Raw genomic sequence first — 25,257 nt, 5'->3', positions numbered from 1 at the left:
CTCATAGGTAAATGCCCTGCTTGAAATTCATTTCAGGTACAAAACAATTTGTGAGTCAAGATCTGAAAAAAAAAAAAAAAAAAAACTTGAAAAATAAACTTCAAAAGGAAATTGCTTACAGCATAGGGAAAAAGTACAGAGGAAGATCCTGAGTCCTTGGCCAGGAGGAGACCTCAGAAAGTCAGCTAGCCTCCCCTGAACTTCCAGCCACACTGATACCTGGGGCTCACCAAAGGAGAGCTGCTACCCTGTTCTTAAAATTTTCCAGAGAAGTAAACTCCCTAGAGAATTTGTTCCAGCTGATTTGCTGTTGTATTTAGGTTTCTTTATCATAGCTGTTCTTGGTAATTACACAGCAGCTTTCATGGGAAGAGCCTTTAAATAGACCTGATAATGCCTCTCTAAGGTAGGTAAACACAAAGTATCATTATCCCCATTTAACAGATGAAAGAGTAGAGGAAAGGGGGCTCGGGTACCTTTTCCAGTGCCTCAGGATGGGTTTTATTTCCTCCATTTCACACAGGAATGTCTCTAGAGTTTTCTCACACAACTTATCTGTGACTCTCAGATGTGGCTGAAAGTGCCTCAGCATCCTATCTTCTGCCTTTGGAGCCACCCTCTTCATCCCACCAGAGTCTGGCTGTGTAGCAACTGGAGAATGAGCATTATCCAGTTTTATTACAATGGATGTAACTGCAAGATTTCCTTTGTCATAATGTATCGAAGGTGCATGATCACTAAGGAAATTTCTGTCTATAGTTAAAAGCAAAAAGGACTTGGTTATCAGTAAGTGCTCAATAAATGCTTGTTGCATGAAATAAGATATGGTGAATAAAAGAACAAATGAAAAATGTCATTTGTCATTTGACTACCTAGGAACATGATATAGTTCTTTGTATCTTTTTTTCATATCTGTTTGAAGAGAGATTGTCAAAAATGGAAACTTTTAAGAGGTGGGACCTAGTGGAAAGTTTTAGTTTACTAAGGGTATACACTTGAAGGGAATTGTAGGGTGCCAGCATTTTCCTTGCTTTCTTTTATTTCCTGGCTACCATAAAGAGAACAGCATCCTCCATCACATGCTCCAGTCCATGATGAGCTAGCTGCTTTACCAAAGGACCAGAAGAAAACAGGGCCAACCAACCATGGACTGTAACCTCTAAGACAGTGGGCCAAAATAAACCTTTCTTTGTAAGTGATTATCTCAGGTATTTTGTTACAGCAATGGAAAACAGACTAACATTGTCATATTGACTAACTCCAAACTATAACCAGTTACTTTTAGCATGCAATACCCCCAAACTCCTATTTTTTTATACCCACTTGAGTATGCCCAAATAATTAGCTTTGCTCTTGTCATAACCACCCCATTTATTGTTTTTTGTTGGGTATCTCTGCTTTTCTGTTGGTTCTTTGAAATCAGTATTGTCTCATAGATCAGGAGCTAATCAGTTACTTGTGTTTTAACCATGATAGAGTCAATTTTTCTTTTCTTTTTTTTAAGTACTGAGGATTGAACTCAGGGATTCTTTACCACTGAGCCACACCCCCTGCCATTTTTCATTTGAGACAGTGTCTTGGTAAGTTGTTTAGGATCACAATAAGTTGCAGGCTTCAAACTAGTGATTCTCCTGCCTCAGTCTCCTAACTCACTGGGATTACAGGTGAGCACTTCCATGCCCAGCTGACCTAGGGCAATATTTAGCAAATTTCAGTTGCTCATCTGGCTGAGTGAGTTCCGGACTTAAGGAAACCGGTACTTGCTGCACAATAAAAAGTGCAGACATGAGATCACAAATAATGAAAATTCAAGTTCTGAAGGATAAAACATATCCCATTAAAATTATAGCATGAGATCTTTATGATTTTTTTACCTTATCTATATACTATGATATTATTTATTTCATGATTCTCAGTTAAAATGCTTTTCAAAAAATCCCAGCCTACTCTACTGGTTTCAATGCAAGCTACAAGAACTTTTGTGTAATTTCTGGGGTTAGCGGCACTTCTAAGAGATACTGATTTAATGATCTAGGGTGGGACCCAACATCAATGTTTTGGGTTTTTTTTTTTTTTTTAATACATGGCATTCTAGGCAATTCTAGTATGTAACTTGTATTGAGAATCATTGTTCTAAGCAACTATATGAAATCATGGGTTCTATCAGTTAATTATGTTTTATTTCTAACTTGTACTAAACTACAATAATACCCAACCTAACTATTAAAATAAATTTAAAAATGATTTCTCCTATACCTTCTGAAATGATCTCATATTTTTCCTGAGGCAGGGAAACCACTGGAGACACACCATAGTAAATAGAAGAAACCAGGACTTTAATGTTGAAAGCTCTGAAATTTGAGTTACATTCCAATTCTGTCACTTCCTACATGTGTGGCCATCTTAATGGCTGTGGCTTTACACGTTGCAACTGTAATTGACCATCTCCCCACCCCTCTGCTCCTCATTTTGGTCCCTGTAGCTTACAGGGGTCACTGCAATTCTTCCCTGTCATATACTCATTGCAGAATGGGACCGTGTCTTCCAGCATGTGGATGAGTAGTTTACTAATGCTTTTGCCATATTCCTGGACTCACCAAAGCTGCAGACTGGCTGATGGTGACAGAGGCAGATAGCATCAATAAGCCTTGAGGCTTTCATCCAACTCCATGAAATCCCCCCTGCCCCCCGCCCCGGGCTTAGCTCACAGCCTCAATGGCCAGCATCTTCACTTGATGCTCATTTTTGGTCCTTGATTTCATGAGGAACAATGCCTTCCAGTTGCTTTTATACTCATGCATTTTCCCCTCCTTCCCCACCTCCCAGAACTAGAAGCAGTTGAATATCTTCTCTGCTTGATCACCTATATAATCCCAAATTCTAATACCTAGTACTCAGTGCTTTTCTTCTGAAGAGTATAAATTGCAATGGAAATAACATCTCATTAATCCTCACCATACCCCTGTGAGGAAGTTGCATGGCAAGTATTACCTCTCACACTAATCCTCCCACCTGCCCACCTGCAAGTAGCTCACTAGCACAGCTGCTTGCTATAGAACTAGCTGAGGAGGACAACCAGTATTTGTGTGATAGGAGAAAGCTGTTCTCCTTGATCCAGAGAGAAGCTGTTCTGTGCAGCCTGTCACAGAGGAGCCATTCGGGCTCTGTGTAGCCTAGTGAAGAAAGGAGACAAAGCGTCACTCTCGCCCTAGCGATGGACTGGTAAGTAATGCCTGCATTTAAGCCCCCAAGAAAGCCCAATTATTACACTATGCTGCCTCCTGAGGACCAATCTCATTACTGAGACTTCTCTCTGTGTGTCTCCTACCCCTCCCATCTGGCTGGTGTTTGGAAGAGATGAGTGACTTCCTGCCCTCCCCCCACCCCCAAGAAAAAGTATAGGAATGTACAAGATCACAAAATGATAATAAAAATTCAAATTCAGGAGGATACATATATCCCACTAACATCCTGTCTCTGAAAGTCACCTATTTTAACAAAACGACATTCTGAGGAAAGGAGTTCAGTCATTCAAGATGATGTTGAGAGGGACAATGGCCAGGTCTCCACCTCAGGATCGGATCCCAAGTTCACCTTACTCCTACTCCAGAGAGAGATTTCTTGAGGGGAAACTGTAAAGCTCCCTGGGAGGAACTGAAGCCAGCCTCCTGCCAAGCAGGGTTTCCGCTTGGAGAGTCACTGTGGGAGTGGCCATGCAGGGAGGCAGGGGGAAAGTTAGTTTGCAACTGGATCTTATTTCAAGCATCTCCTGGAATAGTCATGCCAACAAATATTCATCTTTAAGGTATTCATCTTTAAGAAAAGGCCTTCTAAAAAACGCCCAGAATTCACTTTTAGGGCGAGAATAATTCTATGAAATCATTCTGGGGCTAAGGTAAAGGGAGAATTCGTTATTTGGGGGATAGATCTGCTGCTGGGGAGTGAGGCAGGCCCTGGGGGTTTGTATTGTGGAGACAATGAGGTGTGGCTTGTGGGATCCAGCTTAGGGACCCCTGCTGCTGTGGGTGAAATAGGAATCTCTGATCTTCCTCTTCTTTTGCTTTGCCTCTCCTTGGGGAGTCACTTCTTTCTGTTCTTTGCTGTTTCACCAACCCTGGAGGGGCAATGGTGCCAGAGAGAACCCAAATTCCAGCTCCAGGGCTCTGTGGTGTGTGGAGGTCCTCCAATGTCCCCGTCTGAAAGGGCTTCTGGAGAGGCCTGGGGACCCACCCACCCGTTGTTAATCAGCAGGAACATCCTTTCAATCATCAGCTCTTTGAGATGCAGAAACAAATGATTTGGGGGAAAGTTTACTGCATTCCCTGAGGGTGAGTTGTGGACTTTATACTCTGGCTGGAACATCTAGTGCAATGGTATTTTATTTTCCAGGTTTTATTTCCAGGCAATAAGTTCCCTAGAGACTGGTAATTCTGATAACTTTCCCAGTACTCATTTCCCCTTTTCTCCTGTTTACTAATCAGATTTCTTTTAATTTTGCAACAAATTTTCTCTAAACTTAGAATAAACTGCTGCTAACAGCTTCTCCTCTCTTCTACAGATATGTAGCAAATTGGAAAACGGAAATAATTATGTTAGATCTGTGATTTTCAAAGTGTGGTCCAAAACCCACTGGAAGTTAAAAATCATCTGGGATTCTTACTAAATATGCAGGTTCCTGGGACCATATTCTAGACCAATTTATTTTACATCTCTGGGATTGGGATGGGAAAGATATATTTTTATAAAACGTCTCTGTGGTTGGTTTTTTAAAATTTTTATTCTGTGGTTAATTCTTAAGAGAACTACTGGTTAACACAAGATTTTTCTGGGACGGAGGAAAGAGGGAGTGTATCTTTTTTTCACTTATAGTTTTGCATTACTGAAAGAGATATTAATATGTTGCTGACTTAGATAATTGCTCACCTGCCTGTATAACTTTGCCTATATAGATATAGGTGAAAAGTAACATTTCAGTTGGTTTTCCTAATCTATTTTTTTTAGTTCCCAATGTCCAATTTCTGACTTTTTAAAAAATTTTTATTGTTGGCTGTTCAAAACATTACATAGTTCTTGATATATCATATTTCACACTTTGATTCAAGTGGGTTATGAACTCCCATTTTTACCCCGTATACAGATTGCAGAATCACATCGGTTAACCATCCACTGATTTACATATTGCCATACTAGTGTCTGTTGTATTCTGCTGCCTTTCCTATCCTCTGCTATCCCCCCTCCCCTCTTCTCTCTCTACCCCATCTACTGTAATTAATTTCTCCCCCTTGTTTTTTTTCCCTTTCCCCTCACTTCCTCTTGTATGTAATTTTGTATAACCCTGAGGGTCTCCTTCCATTTCCATGCAATTTCCCATCTCTCTCCCTTTTCCTCCCACCTCTCATCCCTGTTTAATGTTAATCTTCTTCTCATGCTCTTCCTCCCTTCTCTGTTCTTAGTTATTCTCCTTATATCAAAGAAGACATTTGGCATTTGTTTTTTAGGGATTGGCTAGCTTCACTTAGCATAATCTACTCTAATGCCATCCATTTCCCTGCAAATCCTATGATTTTGTCATTTTTTAATGCAGAGTAATGCTCTATTGTGTATAAATGCCACATTTTTTTTTTTATCCATTCATCTATTGAAGGGCATCTAGCTTGGTTCCACGGTCTTGCTATTGTGAATTGTGCTGCTATGAACATCAATGTAGCAATGTCCCTGTAGTATGCTCTTTTTAGGTCTTTAGGGAATAGACCGAGAAGGGGAATAGCTGGGTCAAATGGTGGTTCCATTCCCAGCTTTCCAAGAAATCTCCATACTGCTTTCCAAATTGGCCGCACCAATTTGCAGTCCCACCAGCAATGTACAAGTGTACCCTTTTCCCCACATCCTCGCCAGCACTTGTTGTTGTTTGACTTCATAATGGCTGCCAATCTTACTGGAGTGAGGTTATCTGACTTTTGTGATGAATTTAATTGTGTCTGCTCCAAATTCATATGCTGGAGCCCTAAACCTCAATGTGACATTGTATGTACCTTTAAGGAGGTAGTTAAAGTTATGAGAAGGGGTCTAATCCAACAGGATCGGTGTGCTTGTAAGAAGAGGTAGAGACAAGAGATCTCTCCTACAAATACCAAGGAAAGACTATGTGAGGACATAGAAGAAAGGCCTGGGAGCCTGGAAGAGCAGAGTGGCCTCCCCAGAAACCAAGGTCTTGAACCTCTGGTCTTGAACCTTGGTCTTGAACTTCTGGCCTCCAATCACCCAGTTGGTGGTATTTTGCAAATGGCAGCCCAGCAGACTAATACAGCCCTCTTTAATAGAACTGTCCACCCAACAGGAACATAGTCTGGAAAGGACCAAAAAGTCTTCACACTCTTTTTTTGAGAATTGACACTTGAGACAGAACCCTCATGGTGAAACCTGAGAAAAGATCTTAATTTCACCAAATAATGCTGCACTTTACAGCAATCTATCAACCGAGCTCTGTATGGAGGCTATGGAAGAAGGACAGAAAGATTCCTTATTCACTCCTCTGGTACTCAAGATACTGTACACATGCAGTAAATGTTCATGAACAACAATATTGTAAAGGAGGAAGGGAAATTAGGAGAAATAAGAACAGATACAGCTTATGTAGACAAGCGACTCCCATAAACTTTTGTGACAGGCTCTAGTTAGCATTGATAAATTCACTGACATGAATTTTCAGAAATCTTAAATGTTTCTCATGCTCTGAAACTAGTTTCCTTTCATTAAAAAAAAAAAAAAATGGAAGCACTCTCTAGTCAAATTCTTTCTAGGACAACCAGGACAAGATTATTCCTTCTAGGTCAAAAAGGCTATTGTTTTCTAAAACTTAACTATTAGTTTGACTCCACTGACGGAAGCCTTGAGGAGCTCTTTTATGCACACAGGATGCCCCTTTCCATAGAATGGATTTTTACTGTAGCTAGACTACTTGTTGCTGGTGTAATTCGCTGCTCCCTAACTCTGGAAAAATCCCAAGCCTTAAATTTGTTCGAATGCATTAAGGATGGTATTTAAACACTTCAGTTTTGTATTGTCTGCTTTCTGTCCTTCTAAATTTTGAAGACAAGAATGCCTGAGCAGCATTTGAAGTTTGTCAGGATTCTAGGTGTCTCAAGAGTCTAGAATTAAGTTCCTTCTCTAATAAGACTTTGGCCAAAGGAAGAAGATGCCTTCTAAAGAAAAAAAAAAAAAAAAGAAAAAGTGATTCATTGAGAAGTTATCTGCTTTCTTGGTATCTGTTGGTAATGCATCATAAACACTAGAAATTTACCACATCCTCATTAAAGTCACTACCACCTTGCATTCAGAGCAATGATGGGGGCCTAGAGTTTTCTTTGTTATGTAACTGAGAGGTAAATCTTTTTGTTTTAATTTTTTTTTTTTAGTTGTAGATGGATACAATACCTTTATTTTATTTATTTTCATATGTTGCTGAGGATTGAACCCAGTGCCTCACAGGTGCTAGGCCACTGCTCTACCACTATGCTAAATCTTTTAACAGAGAGTAAAATGGAAATTGTTCTGTCCTGAAACATAAGCATGAAGTCTGGGGATCAATTTGCTGACTTGTTCCCCATATCCACACACTCCAAACTAAAGTTAGTAAAGTAACATTACCAAACTTAAATTAAAAAATACAAAGTAATTTCTTATCAAGAGTTGTAAATTTTTTTTTGTTTTGTTTTGTCTCTAAGGAAAACTGCAGGGACACTGTATCAAGGGAAAGACAAGCCGCACAAGTCATTCTCATGATGAATTTAGCTTTTCCATGTCTTAGCGATGTGTGTAGTGAAGCTCTCAGCGGAGTCTCAGCCATGACCGAAAATCCTGTGCTTTGCTGTTTCCTGCTGATCCCCACAAGGAACGCTTTTGCATCACTATTAAACCGAGAGATTCTATTTTTTTTTCCATTTTGTTTTCTTTTGACATATTTCTTTTTATTCTGCAGTGTTTCTTATGAGTTTTTACTATCTTGACAGTCAAAGAATTCCACTTCATTTCCCTAGAATAATTATTACATAAACATTGTTGGGATAAATACTTCTCATGTACCTTTAAGGACATTTAAATACATAACTTGAATAATAAATATTTTTTCTTTAAATAAGAGATTTGCTTAGCCAAGTTCACGCTACCATTTGGGAGATACAATGCCTTAGTCAACAAAGCCAAGATAATCAGACAAAGAAGAAAACAAACAACATCATCATCAAAATGTTACCAACAGTCATTTTCTTATATACCACAGTAATGACTCTCATACCTTGTGCTTCACGGGTCTTTTTCTCTGTCACGCCAAACACCAGGATTTTTAACAGCTATATGTATCATATGTCATATGTATCACATAAAAATATCTAGAAAAATACCCATTATATAGCTGCATGCATTTTATTCCTATTTTTGCCAAAAAGAACACTGAATTCATGCAAAAAGTAGCCCCCATTGTGATTTAGGAACCATAAGAAGCCTAACCAAAAACACAGGACTCTTATAATTCAATAATAAAAAGATGAATAATACAACTTTAAAAAATGGTCAAAAGATTTTTTCAAGAAAACATGGTCAAAACTACTCTAAGATTTCATCTCACTCCAGTCAAAATGGCAATTATCAAAAATACAAGCAAATAATCAATGTTGGCAAGTATATGGGGGAAAAGATACACTCAGACATTGCTGGTGGGACTTGCAAATTGGTGCAACCACTCTGGAAAACAGTATGGAGAGTCCTCCAAAAACATGGAATGGAACAACCATTTGACCCAGTTATCCCACTCCTCAGTTTATACCCAAAGGACTTAAAATCAGCATACTACAGTGATGCAGCCACATCAATGCTTATAGCTGCTCAATTCACAATAGCTAAATTATGGAACCAACCTAGGTATCCTTCAACAGATAAATGGATAAAGAAAATGTGGTATATATACACAATAGAATATTACTCAACCTTAAAGAAGAATGAAATTATGGCATTTTCACGTATATGGATGGAACTGGAGAATATCTTGCTAAGCGAAATAAGCCAATCCAAAAAACCAATGACTGAATGTTTTCTCTGATATGCAGATGCTAATTCACAATAAAAGATTGTGTGCTAGCGAAGAATAGAAGTATTTTGGGTTAGACAGAGGGGAGTGAAGGAAGGGGAGGGGATATGGGGGTAGGAAGGATATTTGAATGAATTGAAATTATTACCCTATGTGCCTATATGATTACACAATCGGTATGATTCTACATTGTATAAACTAGAGGAGTGAGAAGTTGTACTCGTTTATGTATGATGTGTCCAAATGCATTCTACTGTCATGTATAACTAATTAGAACAAATTTAAAAATGACTTAAAAAAGATGCTCAACATGAGTAGTCAATAAGGAAGTGCAAACCATAATGAGATAGCACTTCACACCCATAAGGATGGCTATAAGAAAAAGAGAGCTAATAAGTGTTGACATTAGAACCTCAAAGGCTGCTGGTGGGAATGTGAATTGGTGCAGCTGCTTTGGAAAACCATATGGCAGTTCCAAAAAAGGCTGACCAATTGTTGAATATTAACTGAGTTACCATATGAGCCAGTAATTCTACTCATAGGTATATACCCAAGAGAAATGAAAGCATATTACTATATAAAAACTTGTACATAGGTACCTACAGCAGCATAATTCATAATAGCAAAATATGGAAACAACCCAAGTGTCCATCAACAAATGAATATTCATATATATCATTATTCAGCCATAAAGAGAAGCAAAGTACTGTTACATGCCACAACTTGATGAATTTTGCATACATTTTGCTTCATAAAAGAAACTAGTCAAAAAATACCACATAATGTACGATTCCATTTATGGTAAGTGTCCAGAGTAAGCAAATCTATGGAGACAGAATATAGACTAATGGTACCTAATGCTGGGATGGGGAGATGGCAGTGGTGGTGATGGTGGGGAATGGGGGCTGATTGATAACAGATTTGGATTTTTTTGAAGGGGAATAGAAGGATGATAAAATATCTTAAAATTGATTGTGATGATGGCTGCTTAACTTTGAATATAACAATCCCATTGAATTATACAGTTACATGAATTGCACAACTCAATACAGTTATTTGATGTGAATTTACCATGATTTTTCTAACTTTTCTGATTATTGATATGGAAGAAGACAGAAGAAACTCCAGCACTAGCTAGGTAGCTCTGTAAGTAACTCAAAGGTGGAGAAAATGAATATAATACAAAACATAAAACAGTGAATGCAATGCATAATGCTTGAAGCATTATCATTATTAGAAGAACACTGGGACTCAGGGTGTGGGAAGCCCAATTCTAGAATGGACATATCATATTGAATTAGCAGTCCTGCCTAACAAGTGAAAATAAAGGCATATTAGACATAAATAGAACTATACCTATAAAAATAAAAGCTATCAATTATTAAATCTTAATAGCCAGGTTCTAGATTAGATGTTGTAGATACATAATTTCAACATGTGCAGCTGCACTGAAGTAGATATTATTAGGTACATTTTATAGAAAGAAAATCTGAAAATAGCTTAAGTAAATTAGCCAAAGAGAGATAGCTTGTAAGTGGTTGAGATGGGATTTGAACCCACATCTGTCTGACTTTTAGGTCATAATAATTATGCAACAGAGTTGTTTAAGATAGTTGCATTATAACTTAAGCTTTTCATTTGTACCTCCTATTACATCTCTCTGTCTCTCCCTCTTGTTATTTTGGAGTGAATGCTTGTAAAAACCTTGAGAGAGGGAGATTACAGAAATTGCCATTGACAGTGATGGTACTGTTGCTATAGCAACCAATCCACCAAATTTGTTTGTGCTACTAGACACACACTTCTGTCTCTGTAATACACCCATACTGACTAGGATTCCTCACAGTATCAATTAACCCCTGTTAATGCACATGGAATAGCAAGTGCTGAGAGTCTGCTGTACTTCTGACAGCATTAAAGTATCTCTTTCAAAGTTTCCTTCCCTGACTCACGGATTTGGCATTCTTTCTTCCAACCTGCATCTTTCTTTTGCACAGGATGCTCTGGTGGGGTTGGTTTTGAGGGATGGCTAAGCATCAGGGCCAAACAGCAGCCTGCTGCTTTGTTCTAAGCAAGATTTAGAAATAAGACTCTTTTCTTTTTGGCAACAAATGGACCCTCTTAATGCAATAATTCCTCATTCAGTGCCAGATTCTGAATTGATGACCATCCCATCCCCACCCTCATGTACAAAATAGACCCTTAGCCAATGGAAAAAAAAATGTCTCAGAAGTTACTGTACAGCAACCAACAATATGAGGTTTGTGAACACATACACACACACACACAAACACACACACACACACAAATCTGTCTAGCCACATTTTTCAACAACGATTCTACATTTTCAAGGGCTCTTTCTTCTTGGATATTGATGCTGTCTCTCTTCCTCCTCCTCTCCATTTCACTGGCCTCGCCTGTCTTCAGAGGCACCTGAAGGCGCATAAGGCAGGGAAGTGGAACCGACTGTAATTCTTCAGTTCACTTCTCTGCAGCCTCCAGTGAGCCAGTCTCCATACGGTGGGTGGCCCAGCTGAGCTCTGAGAAGTTCAGAGTCCCTGTGCAGGTGCAGTTTACCAGCCCACTCCCAGGCTCTCTGGGAGCAAAGAAGCCAGGCGATTGTAAATGGGAGACCTCTGGAAACAGCAGCAAAGGAAACCTCTGCGCTGGAGGACATGAGATTAAAAAGAAGAGTGACTATTATCTATGCAAGGAAGAAACAAAGGACTTTTAGACCTAAAAAGGCCATCATTCCCCTCTGAAGGATTAAATATAAGTTGCTGAAAGCCATCGGAAACTCTAATTTTCCCACTTCTTGCTGATGCCCTTGGTTTCACCTTTGAATCCCTTCAGTTTCATTCTTCTGGTCTTAAAAGTCTCTGGCTATTTCTGTACCGTCAGTGAAATATACAAATATGCTCTAGAGTTTTCATAATAGGCAAAGTGTATTCAGGTACATTTTGCTTAAAGCATTTTTTAAAATTAATAGTAAATCCATTTTTAAATAGCATTCTAGCTTTAGTTGTTTTTTCCCCCTCAATATTTTAACTGATATTTGCCCAAAACTTAGGAAGTCGTACTATGATTATTAGCCCATTTTATTGAAGCAGGACCCAGTTAAAGTGGAGCTAGGACCTGCTTAAGGTTTATGATTTCAAAGGCAGCAGTATTTCCATAATTGTATTGCTTCTTTTTTAAGTTCCACTAAAAAAAGCATGCTGATTTTTTTCCACTACAGAATTAGTCTACATGGTCATTAATCCTCAGCTGGGTCTACAGCTTCCCCTGTGATTTGGACAGCCCCTTCTCCAGTGTCTCTGGCACACACCCCTTTTTTCAGTTCCTAGAAGATACCAAGTTCTTTTCTGCCCCAGGGGCTTTTGCACATGTTCATTTCACAGCTTTGGGTGCCCCAATTATATACCCTGCCTCCCCCACCCCCAGACCCTAGATATCTCATTTCCAGGGTTTCTGCAGAAGAAGTCTTCTTAGGCTACTCAGACAAGAATACAGCCCTCTGTTATATGATATCCCTGCCTATGATCCTTTTCTAGTTTAATGTATGTATTGCTACCAGGATTAACTGGAATACTTATTTATTCTTTCCTTTTTGACTGTAAACTTCATGAATTCAGGAATGTGTCTGTGTCGTTCAACTTTGTATCTCAGATCACAGGGCTTGGTGGATTGCATATGTGCAATACTAATTTGAGGGGGATTCCACAGCACAACTTTTTGTTAGTGGTAAATTGCAACAAATCGCCCCAAGTTCCAACCAGGGCATGGGCTTAGAAAACCTGCCAGGGGTTGTGAATGTCTTCTTGCTTTTCACACCTGCTGCCAGCTCAAATCACACTGGCAGTTGAGACAATTTTGTACAGAATACACTTATATTTTTATCTTCTATTATTGATATAACAGGCTCTACCCTTCCAACTCTGACATTTCTGAAACTAGTGCATTACCTAGCACAAGAACAAACCTTCATTTAAAAAAAGAAAACATCTTATTACTCCAATTACACATTTATAATTATTAAACTGAATTGAATTATAAGGGGTAGGTTCTATGATTTACATTTTTCCCTTGGGAAAACATTATTTCTTTTCTTTTGAGATCTAACTTTTTTCTTTCTTTTTTTTTTTAAGTGGAACTCTGTTGACAACTCTGAATTATAAGATAGAATGTGTACTGATTTGAATGCTTCTTGATTTGTATTTTTCTGTCCAACAGATATTGAACTCCTAATCTCCAATCTCTATGACATCCCTGCCCACCTGGGCTGCTAACTCTCCTTTCTTGTTCAGCAAGTTCGCCTCTTAGTAATTTCTTTGATCCTCCATATTAACTTACATTTTTCTTGTTGCTTTTTTTTCTTTTTTCATATTTCCTAGGATTTCTTTCTTTTCATTTCCCTGCTACTGTAAGCTTTATGTAGTACCTTTCTGCTATACTTGTAAAGTTGCAAATTGTTCTAACCCTGTTTCCATTAATATTATTTGTGAACAGGTAAACCCCTCCAATATTTACAGCAAAATGAATATACTCACTGTGTCATCTACATTACATCTGATAGTTCTTCCTCTGGTTAACACCCTCTTGTCTATAACAAAATGTCATTTCTTTTCTGTTTCTTTTTAAAATCACTATTAATTCATGCATTGTGACATATCTTGGAAGTTAAGAAAAAGGACATAGAAAATATATGCATTTTCTGAAATTCTAGATGAATGACGGAGGCATAAACATTTATGACATAATAATGATGAAAAGGATTTTCTCAAAACAAAATATAAACAACATATTTACAATGAGAGTAATCTTACTTTATGTTACTAAAATTTGCAAGTATTTTTATGATTCTGATTTATACCTATTGTATTTATCACCTGAAAGTACCACTAGCATGACTAATGCTTTATTGTCACAGCAGCAAAGCTGATACCTTCTGGTACAGGGATAATAACTTTCCATTCAAATTTAAGCTTTAAGGTTTTGTTGTATTTTCATAACTATTTTTCATAGTTAAACTCAAAGCTCTTGTATTTATTTGTTGACTTAAAATGTATTGACTCTTCTACTTTACACCAGTTAATATCATAGTGACAATTCTCAGCAGCCTCACTATTCAGTCCCTTGATCTTAGAACTAACAACTAAGTGTGGTAGACCAGTAGGATACTGGTCTATGCTTCCAGCATATTCTCACACTTCTTCATTTGTTGGGTAGCTGGGAGAGTTAGAAGGTAGGAACTTTTGATGATTTCTGTGATATGATAAAATAAATATATGGAAGGTGTAGATCAGAGTTGGCTCCTTGGAGAAGCTATGTCTATAAGATGCATTCACAAGGAGAAGGTGTTCTCCAGACAATGAGGAGTCCATCTTGACACTATTCTGATGATTGGATAAATTACTTACTTTCTCTGAACTTCAGTTTTCTAATCTTTAAAAAGGCTTAAAGAATTCTATAAGGAATATGAACAATGTAAGTGATCAGTAAAGCTTCTGGTAGTTGTTCAGTTAGGGATGCTTCTGTAATTGCTGGTAATGTGTGTGTGCTTACGTGTGTGTGTGTGTGTGTGTGTGTGTGTGTGTGTAAAACCATCTTCAAAATCACCCTCACTTTTTTTCTCATTAATTTCTTTAATTCATGCCAGCAAAGCCAAATCCTTAGGGTCTATCTCAATTATTTTAAAGGCCAATTGCAATGCATATTGAACTTACATTTTTGGATCAAGGTCAGGCACTGAATTACGTGCTTTGGTTACAAATATTTAGAGAAGTCACTATCTAGTGGGGAGATAAGAAAACAAGACAAACTTGATGAGGTGAGCACTCCTTCAAGTTTATTCACTTTGAGAAGAAAGGGAGGGTCTACAGACACAGTCCATTTGATTCACTTAGGTGTCAGGCATCCTGACAACATGTGCCCTTTGATCAAAGCAGTTGAATGTATAAGATGGCATGGAGAAAAGTAATTTTTCATGTATTCACTTATATGCGTAGATTAGAATGTGCCTGTCAATCTCATACCTGCTGACTCTGATTTCCTACTGGAAATCCTTAAAATACCATATAAACAATATTTAACCCTCTTTTGAATAATGACTATTCTCTGTGAGGACATTCTGGATCTACTTAATGTTTGGAACAATAAGCAACTCATTCATTAATTGTTTTATTAATCACTATTTAACTTTCTGGGATCACTACTAAAATTTTTAAGTCCTAATTCCAGGAATCTGAAATTCTGATGTGGCCTGGTAGAATGATTTAGACCTGAAATCTTTCCAAATGAAAGGAAAAAGAATAATGGGGATTCTTTCCACTAGAGTAAGGTCAAAGTTTTTGTCTGTTTGGTTCACTGATACATCTCAAGTGTCTACAATAGGAGTCGGCAAACCATGGCCCACTGAGGAAATCCAGCTGGCTTCCTATTTTTGCACAGTTCAATAATTAAGAATTTTTTTAATGGTTGAAAATAATCAAAGGAAGAATATTTCATGACATAGAAATTATATAAAATCCCTGCCTACAAATGGAGTTTTATTGCAACACAACCATGCACATTCATTGACATATGGTCCATGGCTATTTTTGCAGTACAAGGAAGATCAGAGTAGTTGCAACAGAAACCTTGTGACCACAGAGCCAAAAGTAATTACTATTTTGCTTTTTATAGAAAAAAACATATACTGACCTCTGGAACAACAGCTCTTACATTCTTTTAAAGTTAAATACATTAATATTTAACTCTCACAACTTATTTTTCCAAAAGGAAATCATAAGTCTACATAGAACTTTAAGTTCAATCACCATATAATAGCCTAGTATAGAGAAAGTCAAAATAATCAGCAGGGGGTGGTTGGGGATATGGCTCAAGTGGTAGCACATTCATCTAGCATGCATGAGGCACTGAGTTCGATTCTCACCACCACATAAAAATAAAATAAAGATATTGTGTCCACCAAAAACCAAAAAATAAATATTTTTTTAAAAAATAATAATAATCGGCGATACAGTATGAGGACACAGATTCAAGCATCATACTGCCAGGAACTGGCTGTGCAAGCATGAGCACAATTCTTAACTTCTCTGTACGTCAGTTTTTTCATCTAAAACGAGGCTAATGATAGCACCCACTCCTTTAGGGCTGTTAAGAGAATTTTGAAAATTAATGTTCATGAAGTACTTAGAGTATCACCTGGTTTACAGTAGCTATTGTTAACAAAGTAACACATTTTCTTACTGTTTTTAAGTTAAATAAATTCAGATACTTAGAAATTAAATAAATGTGTGAACCCTGACATGTTCAGAGAAATGGGAAAAAGTATAAGCATGAAATAAAATCTGAAAGTGTTCACTTTTGTCAGTAAGTCCTCTAAGCCAATAAAATGCATTAATATGTATTCTAATTGCCTTTTGATTGTAGGATATAACTGTTTGGCTTCCATACCTGTGATATGATTTTGTAATCAATGGTCTTGTTTCAGATAATAAACAAATTGAATTCTGAATGGTTGAGTAACTTCTGATACAAAATCTAACCACCTAACAACTTCTAATCTGTGGGTATCAAATTGATATAAAGGGAAGTAACAATTTAGAAAATGCATGGGTACAAGATTAGTTTGCCTTGTTAAGGTGATTATTCAGTTCTTAGGAAGAAAGCCAATAAAAAATATTGTCCTACTTTTAAAGAGACACTTTCTAAGCACTAAAGTCAGGAATCAAACTTATGTGTTAGGAAATCTAATGGCTTTTTAGTCATTGCAAGACATTTTAACTACTGATGTTTAAATTGATTTCAATATTAATTTATGTGAAATCTTTGAAGATAGTATGTCTTATAGAAAGTAAAATATTTGTATGTTACCCTCCTATCATCTACTAAAATACAATTTCCTGAAACTACACTTCAATATGCGATTGTATACAGGACTTAATAGCTGGTGGTTAAATGTTTAAAAAATAAAAATTTTCATAATGTTTTTATTTACAGGTATCTTCTTGGGGAAGGTCCAATGGACTTTTATTATGTTAAGTAATAATATCAGTTGAGTAATGTGTTGATGAAGTGCAATGTTAGTTTTTCTTATTTCATAATGTTAATTCATTTAACTTTTAATAAACATTTATTTAATGGTTACGTTGTGTGAGCTACAATAAAATGTAAAAAAAAAATGTTAACACTCTGGTGCAGTTTGGTTTTTTTGGAATAATTATTAAATTATGCATTAAAATTTAGAAATAGAAATTAAAAAATCTCTTGGAGTTACTTACATTATCTTAGACTATATATAGTCTTCTGTATTATAAGTTGTAGATTTATAACTGTTAGCCTGTATTCTAAGTGCATAACTTAGACTACAAGTCTTCAGATATTTACTCTTCATTGCATATCAAGTCATCTTTTAAAAGACTTTAACATTGACTTTTCCAGAAACCTTTTCAAGAACTTAATTCATGTATTTTCCTGAAATTGTGAGAAAGTTTCATATTTCTTATAATAAAAAGAATATTTTCAAGAAATGACTTAAAATATTCTAATTTTTTGTCTACACACATCCTGTCATCTTTTTTTAACAAATTTAAAAATACCGACAGATACAAATTATATATACAACATTTTGATAAAAGTATATATTGTAGAAAAATTAAATCATGTCAATTAACCTATTAATCACTTCATCTACCTATCATATTTTTTTGCAAAAATGTTTAAAATCTAATCCTTTAGCAACTGTGAAATATACATTATTATTAACTATGATGACAATGCTGTTCAAGAGACCACTAAAACTTATTCCTCCTGTCTAAACTGAAACTTTATAGCTTTTTTCAAGTCATGTTATCTTAAATCATATATATATATATATATATATACATATATATATATACACATACATTTTAAACTATATATTTAAACACAAGGTGACAAATTTCTAATTTTATTTATTATCCTAAAATGTACTTTGTTAAAATAGAATATGAATCTGAGTGGAAATGGTTTACTCTGAAAAATAAATCAACTTGATAAAAATATTAAAATTGATTTGAGTATTTATATAAAAACCTAATACTTGGGTTGTTTTTATTTTTCTAGACAAAAAAATCAAAATTATTGAATAATATTTAAAATCATGTTTAAATTATTATTACTATATTAATAGCTCTATTTTCTATAGAAATATATTCCTAAAGAAGTGAATTTTCTTGGAATTATTCTATTTGCTTATGTTTTGTACTCATAAAGTAAACTGATTGCTCAATTTTAATTTTCCATCTCCTTCTTTGCACTTGAGGAACGAATTCATATTTAGATTTTAAAAACTACAGGTGGATAAAAAGTAATAAATACAATGTCCTTCCATTCCACTCTCTTCAATAAACCTGATGTAATCTCATAAACAATAGGTCAACACATTTATCCTCCTGTTGAATTACATGTAAGGTTGAGAAAACATTTTTATTTTATGCTGATGCTCTCATAAATGGGCTCATTTAATACTATTGAGTTGCAACTTAAGAGTCTTTTTCTACATTAAAGTTAAAGATCTGGATATTTACTTTTGCATTCTTTCAGTGACTTAAAGCCAGAATGATGTGATTAGTTCCTTAAATTAGGATGCTACAGTTACTAATAATGGAATAAAATCTAAATTATATTACTTTGAGATCAGCAATAGGTTCACATGAACTATTTTCTTTTCTGTATCTTCCTCTTTTAAAGGAAAATACAGTTTTCTTCCTACTGCAGAAGTATCAGATTCTTGCAGCATCCATGACACTTGTAAGCATTCAGTGGTCAGACACCACTACATATCCTTCAAATGATGTGGCCCAGTGAAGCTGGAAGGTGTCGTCATGGAGTCAGGCAGTCTGGTATCTCAGCCATCCACCAGGACAGAGCCAGCAGGCCCCAGCTGGTGTGCTGAATCCAGAGGAAGGTGGGAAATGGATTCTGCATTTTCAAAGTCAACTCTCCTAACAGTGAGTTCTAGGACTTACTTACAGATAAAGTGCATTAAGGGCTCCAGAAATTATTTATTGGATCATATTTGTAAAGCTCATCTGCCCAAATTACTCTTAGAACAAGTTAAATTTTAATTTTATTATCCTTCTGGGTTTCTGAATTGATATCAAATTCTACATCTTTAAAATATATATATATATATAAAAGTATGTTCAGGGTTATAATTGTGTGGTTTGAACTCTTGACTCTGTATGATATATGTTAAATGAAGAATACTTATAGGTCATTTAAAAGTGAAAAAAAAATAACAAAATGCTAATCAACAATGTGCATTGATATGGTAACACTTGCCCATCATACTGAGCTTGCATTTTGATCTTAGACAAATGGAAAACTCTTAAAAAAAAAAAAAACCACATTTCATGTCTTATTTCCACTTGGACTCCTGTGCTCTATGTTCGAGTATAAGAGGGTTTGTATTCTTGCTTCTGCTATTGTCTTATTGTCATCTTTTGATACCACAAGACATTAACTCATGTCCAACAGATATTAGAAAAATCAACTTACAGGATTTAGTATAAGTTCAGATTATCTCATGAGAAATCTTGCTCTTGTTGGCCTCACCTTAACACCAGTATTGCTAAACAACTGTGGAGAATATCCTCCATTTCTTAAAACTTTAGTTAGCTAGGTCTGGCAGAAATATCACAACAAATCCCAAACGATTCCACAAGGCTGCACACAGTGGACCCTATCCCTTACACAGTATTCTGTGTGGGAACATGCCATGACAGGTTTTCAGAACATGGACTTTCCTAAAGCAACACTTGGTGGTTTAGGCTGGAGTAGCCCTGCATCTGGAATCATGTTTTATCATGAGAAACTGAGAGGATACTGTTTCTCTTTTCTAAAAAGAGAAAGAAACCCTTTGCTAGGGCTCATTAAAAAGGGTTTTAAAATTGGAGCCAATAAAACAGGGCTGTCAATTCCTACAGTCTTTTATCTCAGCAGCATTTTAAAAAGCCATTATTTCTCTCTCCCTTTTGACATGAACTCCTATTTGCAACACAGACATAGACACATTCTAAACAGCAACAAGAGCAGCACAACTCCCTAATTTCTTTGCCACTCATGTTCAGGCACACAGACCACCAAGAGCTACAAGATTCTGCTCCCTCCCACTCCCCAATTCCCAATTTGCAACTGTACTCCTCTTTGACCTGGAAGATACTAGGCAAGATTCCTTTTGCTTTGCTCTTCTTTAAAAGCGGTAAAGAAAGGTTTTCTGTAAGATACAAAAGTTTGCATGGCCACATGATGCTAGCATTTCCAATAGCAACCCTAACACACAAAGCATTTTGAAGTTCTAATCTCCAAAGGGAGCAGACCTCAATCACAAAACACATAAAAGCCAACTTGAGTGCTTGATAGAAATATGAACGCGCTATCCTCTGCTGGCATGCCTAGGGCACTATTGCTGGCCCAAGACAGGAAAGAGGAATCGGAATCAACAGAAACCTTTTCCTTGAGCAAGCCCATCTTGAGATTTGGATGGTAGAGGCTATGGTAGAGAGGCTTCCAAAACTGCACTTTTTAACTGCCTGGGCCTTTGGCCCCACCTGCCTGTCAATTTCAATGTGAGTCCACAATTCTCACATATCCTGCTGTGGGGATATAGAGAATCTGGGCTTCTGAACGCTCAGGGATGCTGTTAGGCCAGCTGCCTATTGACCTTTCAGGGACTCTAAAATCAACTTTCTCTACACCTTCTGAATTGTTTGCGTTTGTTTTCAGCCTGTCGGAGCCTCCTGCCCAGCCCACCCTTCTCCCCCCTCCTCCCTGCCCCCTCCCCTCCCTCCGGCCTCTCGGGCTCCCCCCACCCCGCCCTCGTCTTTGTTGTCTCCTACCTGCTGGCCAGGCTCTGCCTGCAGTGCTGCCTGAAGGGCATCAGGTGGTAGTTCATGGCGTCCAGCAGCAGCTTCTGGCAGACGGGGTCGGTGCGCATGAAATCCACTGACTGGACCCGCTCCACCAGCTCCGGGGCCGGGATGAGAGCGAAGCGGAGGCGCTTCATGAGGTCAGGCGCGTACTGCATGCGGGTCTCGCGGTCGTGCTCCAGCCACAGCACGGACATCTGGAAGAGCGCCAGCTCCGACTCCACGGGGGGCGGCAGCGAGTCCAGCAGGGCGCGCATCTCCTCGAAGTTAAGCAGCAGCACATCTTCCACCAGGTACTTGTTGGCCAGCTTCTTGGTCTCCTCCAGGCCGTGCAGCGCGGCTATCTTACACACCTGCTTATAGTTCTGCACTGAGATCTGATCGTTGAGGAACTGCACACAGAGCTTGGTGACCTGGGGGATGTGCAGGATCTTGCTGACCGACAGCACCTCCTCCACCGTGTCCAGGGAGAGGGTCACGTTGGCGGTATAGAGGTACTCGAGCACTAGACGCAGCCCGATGGAAGAGCAGCCCTGCAACACCAGGTTGTTGATGGCCCGGGGGCTGGTCAGCAGCTTGTCGTCGGGGGAGGAGGAAGGAGTCCCGGGCTCCTCCTGTGGCGGCGGCTGCTGCTGTTGTGGCGGCTGCTGCTGCTGCGGCTGCTGCTGCTGGTCCTTGGGGGCCCCCAGGCCGTCCTGACCGCCGACCCCTCCCCCGAGAGGGGGGTGGCTGGAGAAGAGCGATCGGAAGTACTGCGAGCAGGAGGCCAGCACGGCCTTGTGGCAGTGGAATTGCTGGCCCTGGGCCGTCAGGGTCACGTCGCAAAATAGCTGCTTCCTCCACAGTAGGTTGAGGCCGTGCAGCAGGTTGTCGCTGTGGCTGGGGTCGAAGGTAGAGGTCCTGTCCCCGGATCTGGACATGGCGAGCTGACTCGGCGCACCTGGCTTTAAACCCTCCTCCAACCTGGCAGACAGGGGTGGGGGATGGGAGGGGGAACAGGGTGGTAGAGGGATGGGGTGTGGTCGGGGTGGGGAATGGTGTGGAGGGGAGGGGAGGGCAAAGAACAACAATCAAGGCTCTGCTAGGTTCCCTCCCGGCGCGCTCCGGACCCTGACCCTAAGAGGAAGGTCTGAAGGCTCTAGATCCGTGAGCGCCACCCGAAGGGCCCTGTCTGGGGTCCGGGCGCTCTTTTGGCTCCTCGCTACCTTCCACACACTTCTTCCCTCACTTTCTTAAAACCACCCCGGCTCGGCAGTTGGCAGCGACAGCGATGGCACCAGCGACGGCAAAGTGGAGGCTGAGGCCGAGACGCCTCGTGGGCTCGTGTCCATGCCGGGCCAGATGAAGGGAAAGACCGGGATTGGGGAGTCAGGGGTGCCTCGAGAGAGCAGAAGCGACCGACGGCAGTGGTTCCAGGTCAACTCGAGCTCCAAGCTTTGCTTTTCGTAGTTGGCCCAGTTTGGGGGAGTAGGGTGGGAAAGGGGGCCAGACAGGCGTGCGGGTGGGCGATTCTTAGCTCTCCAAAAGCCGGGAACCCCTTCGATTATCCGTGCTGCCCTGAGAAACTCCTAGGCTAATAGTCTGAGGGAGGAGATAAAGCCCTTTCTTCTCCCGGGAAAGTGCAGCGGAGCGCGGTGAGGACCAGCTCAGTGGACTCGGAGAGGCGGGAGCTGTCCTTATCAATTCTAGCTCATTTCCCTCACCCCGGCCCTGCCCGCTTCCCTGCTTCGCAAACTGTTGGCTTCCCCGTCACCACTCAGTTTTGCTAATTTTCCAGAGACGCCTTTAAACCTAGCAGAAGAATCCTTCCACCCCCTCACCCTTATCCCCCCCACCCACTCCGCCTCCGGTACTTAAAAGCACGGAAGTTCAGACACCTATCTCCCCTTCCAGCGCGGGGCGGCACCGAGAAAGACGAGGGGGAAAGTGGGGCTACTAGGGTGGATTTAGAGCAAGAATCTGGAGGCCGGGAGGGACTCCTATGGACGGTTCTCCCTCCAGGGCACCAGGCACAGTCCCTTTAACTCCAGTAACTGTGAGAAGTTCAAGTTAGAAGGCAGGTGTTGGGGGAGGGGTGGGGGCTAGCCAATGTCGGGGGTGGGGGGGGGACGCAGTCCGGTTCGAGGACTGCTTCCCACCCCGCACGGTTCCTGGAAGCCGCAGCTTCCTTCCCAAACGCCTGGGTGTAGCCCCCAGAGGTCCCCCATTTGGGCACCCCCACTCCCCCGACCCTGGAAGTACTTCGGTAAAAAGTCTGAGCTGCCCGCATCTAGGAGGAGGTGGGTAGGGTGGGGGAGGCACGGCAAAATCGATACGCCCGGTCCTTAACCTGTAATTGCACCTTCCAGGGCTGAGCGGAAAGGGACCCTCTGCCCGCATCCCGCCCGCGCGCCCGCCAGGGAGAGCAGCCGCCGCCGTCGCTGCCCGGCTCAGAGGGATCCCGCCGGACCTGGCCCTTCCACTGCGGCTCACTCTGCCCTGCCTGGCGCCAGTCCTGGATCGCCGGCTTCCCATTTCTACCGGACTGGGTTCCTCTCGATTCACTTTACCATCCCGTTCCAGGTGGACCCTAACCTCCCACGCGCTCCCTCCCCCGGCAGCACCCCCACCCCCGCCCCCAAAGCTCTGGCTTGCCGGAAACCTCTCTCAGAGTCTCTCTCTGGAAGTGGCCCCGGTCATACCTCTCTCTCGCTCTCCCCGCTTCGTTGTCTCGCACCCCCCCCATCTTTTCCTATTTCCCTTCCTTCTTGTTCTCCCCCCCCATTTGCTTATTCTTGCAATGAGAGTTTTATTCTTTATGAGCGTTTGCCACACACCTACCCCCCACCCCTCTGAAAGACTCCCTCCCGTCCCTCCCCCTTCCAACAACCCGAAAGACAACAAAAATACACACAAGGCAGACACAAGGCCAGAAACTTACCTGCTGTCAACCAGCTGCAAAGTCAAGGCTCACTTAAGCTCCCCCCCAAAAATCAATTGTCCTTCCTTTTTAAAGGTTTGCTCTCTCCTTGGGAGGGGGGAAAACACCTTCTGGTTCCCAACTCCAGGCAGTCACTCTTTACAATTTATTTTGTCGTACATCATTTGATCACCATGAATTAGCAACAGCAAGAAAATGTAGGAGAGGGAGAAAAGAGAGAAAGAGAGAGGGAGAGAGAGAGGAGAGAGAGAGAGAGAGAGAGGGAGAGAGAGAGGGAGCTGAGCTTTCTGCAAGAGAAGAAGAAGAAAAAATGTACGTGTGACAAATTATGCTACCAAGAAACAACACATCATTATCCTTGGGCCTGGGGCTCAGTGAGTCGTAACGAGAGTAATAGGAAATCCACGGTTGGGGAGAGAAACGGTCGTGCTTGGCCAGTAGAGAGAGACCATACAGGGGGATGGATGCTGGAGAGACTCGCAAAATTATGGCTCAAGGCTATTGTAAAAATTGTCGAGCGTAAATGACTGCGATTTCAAACATCTTTGGAAGAAAGAAGGGGAAAAAGCGAGCCCCCCCTCCCTCCCTCTCCCTCTCTCTCCCTCTCTCTTCTCTTCTCTCTATAAAGAACCGTCAAGTTTTAGTGCGCATTGCTAATTAGTCAATTTCTCTCTGCCTTCACAGGCTGGCGACTTCGCTGCTGAGCTGAAACTGCTAATTTCTGTGACCAGCTTTTTTCTTAGCTGTGATCTGGATGAATGAGTAGCTGTCTCACAGAGATGACAAAAATAAACTCTAATCCCCCCCAAAATTTCCACTACATCTTTCTCATGCATAGATTTATGATCTTCAAGCGCTCTGTGCAATATGCAAACTTTTTTTTGTGTCTGTATATATGCTGTTGTTTCCAGATTTTACTACATTGGTATGCTGCTTTTCCCTTCCACCCCCTGCCACCTCCCCACACACATTATGAAATGCAGAAACTGTCTGATCTCAAAGTATGTTTAGATGCCACTTTATCCGGTCTTGGTTTTGGGGGTCTGGGGATGACTTGGAGGACACTAGCCTTTGCCTAAGAGGTGAATGGCTGAGTACATAAACTGGTGGCAGGGGAATCAAACTGGTAGACTAGAGGGTAGCCCTTTGCTTTATATTTATTTTCCCTTCACTATTCAAGCCTTATGATCTTGTTTGAAAACATGGTTTTTTTTTCTATCTTTTTGTCTGGTTAAACAACCACCTCTGAAGTTCTCTGTCAGCTCTTCAACAGATAAGGGCTCAGAAATCACATTTCTTTTTATAGGAAGATTATCATATTGTCAGACTTGTATTTCAAT

General features: G+C 40.1%; 1 protein-coding gene and 1 pseudogene across 3 annotated transcripts in view; one reads left to right on the top strand and one right to left on the bottom strand.

Annotated features, from left to right (window-relative positions):
• The window catches only part of Klhl14 (kelch like family member 14), a 97,995-nt gene extending 73,607 nt beyond the window's left edge, over nucleotides 1-24,388 (bottom strand). The window contains exons 1-2 of one of the 2 annotated variants that reach the window (XM_078030208.1): nucleotides 23,918-24,388; nucleotides 20,968-21,960 (exon numbers count right to left, since the gene is read on the bottom strand). In XM_078030208.1, coding sequence (XP_077886334.1) covers nucleotides 20,968-21,917 — 950 coding nt within the window. In that variant the 5' untranslated portion in view covers nucleotides 21,918-21,960; nucleotides 23,918-24,388. The remainder of the gene's footprint in view (nucleotides 1-20,967; nucleotides 21,961-23,917) is intronic. The other variant, XM_005337449.5, reaches the window with a different exon arrangement.
• Nucleotides 22,032-24,728, top strand: LOC120886160 (uncharacterized; annotated as a pseudogene). Its single transcript, XR_005728904.2, has 3 exons — nucleotides 22,032-22,413; nucleotides 23,346-23,559; nucleotides 24,602-24,728. The product of XR_005728904.2 is annotated as an uncharacterized LOC120886160 (transcript).
• Nucleotides 24,729-25,257: the final 529 nt, after the last annotated feature.

Source organism: Ictidomys tridecemlineatus, chromosome 13 (genome assembly GCF_052094955.1).
Source record: "Ictidomys tridecemlineatus isolate mIctTri1 chromosome 13, mIctTri1.hap1, whole genome shotgun sequence".
Lineage (NCBI taxonomy): Eukaryota > Metazoa > Chordata > Mammalia > Rodentia > Sciuridae > Ictidomys > Ictidomys tridecemlineatus.
The sequence above is the reverse complement of the archived record's forward strand: the minus strand, read 5'-3'. Positions and strand labels throughout refer to the sequence as shown.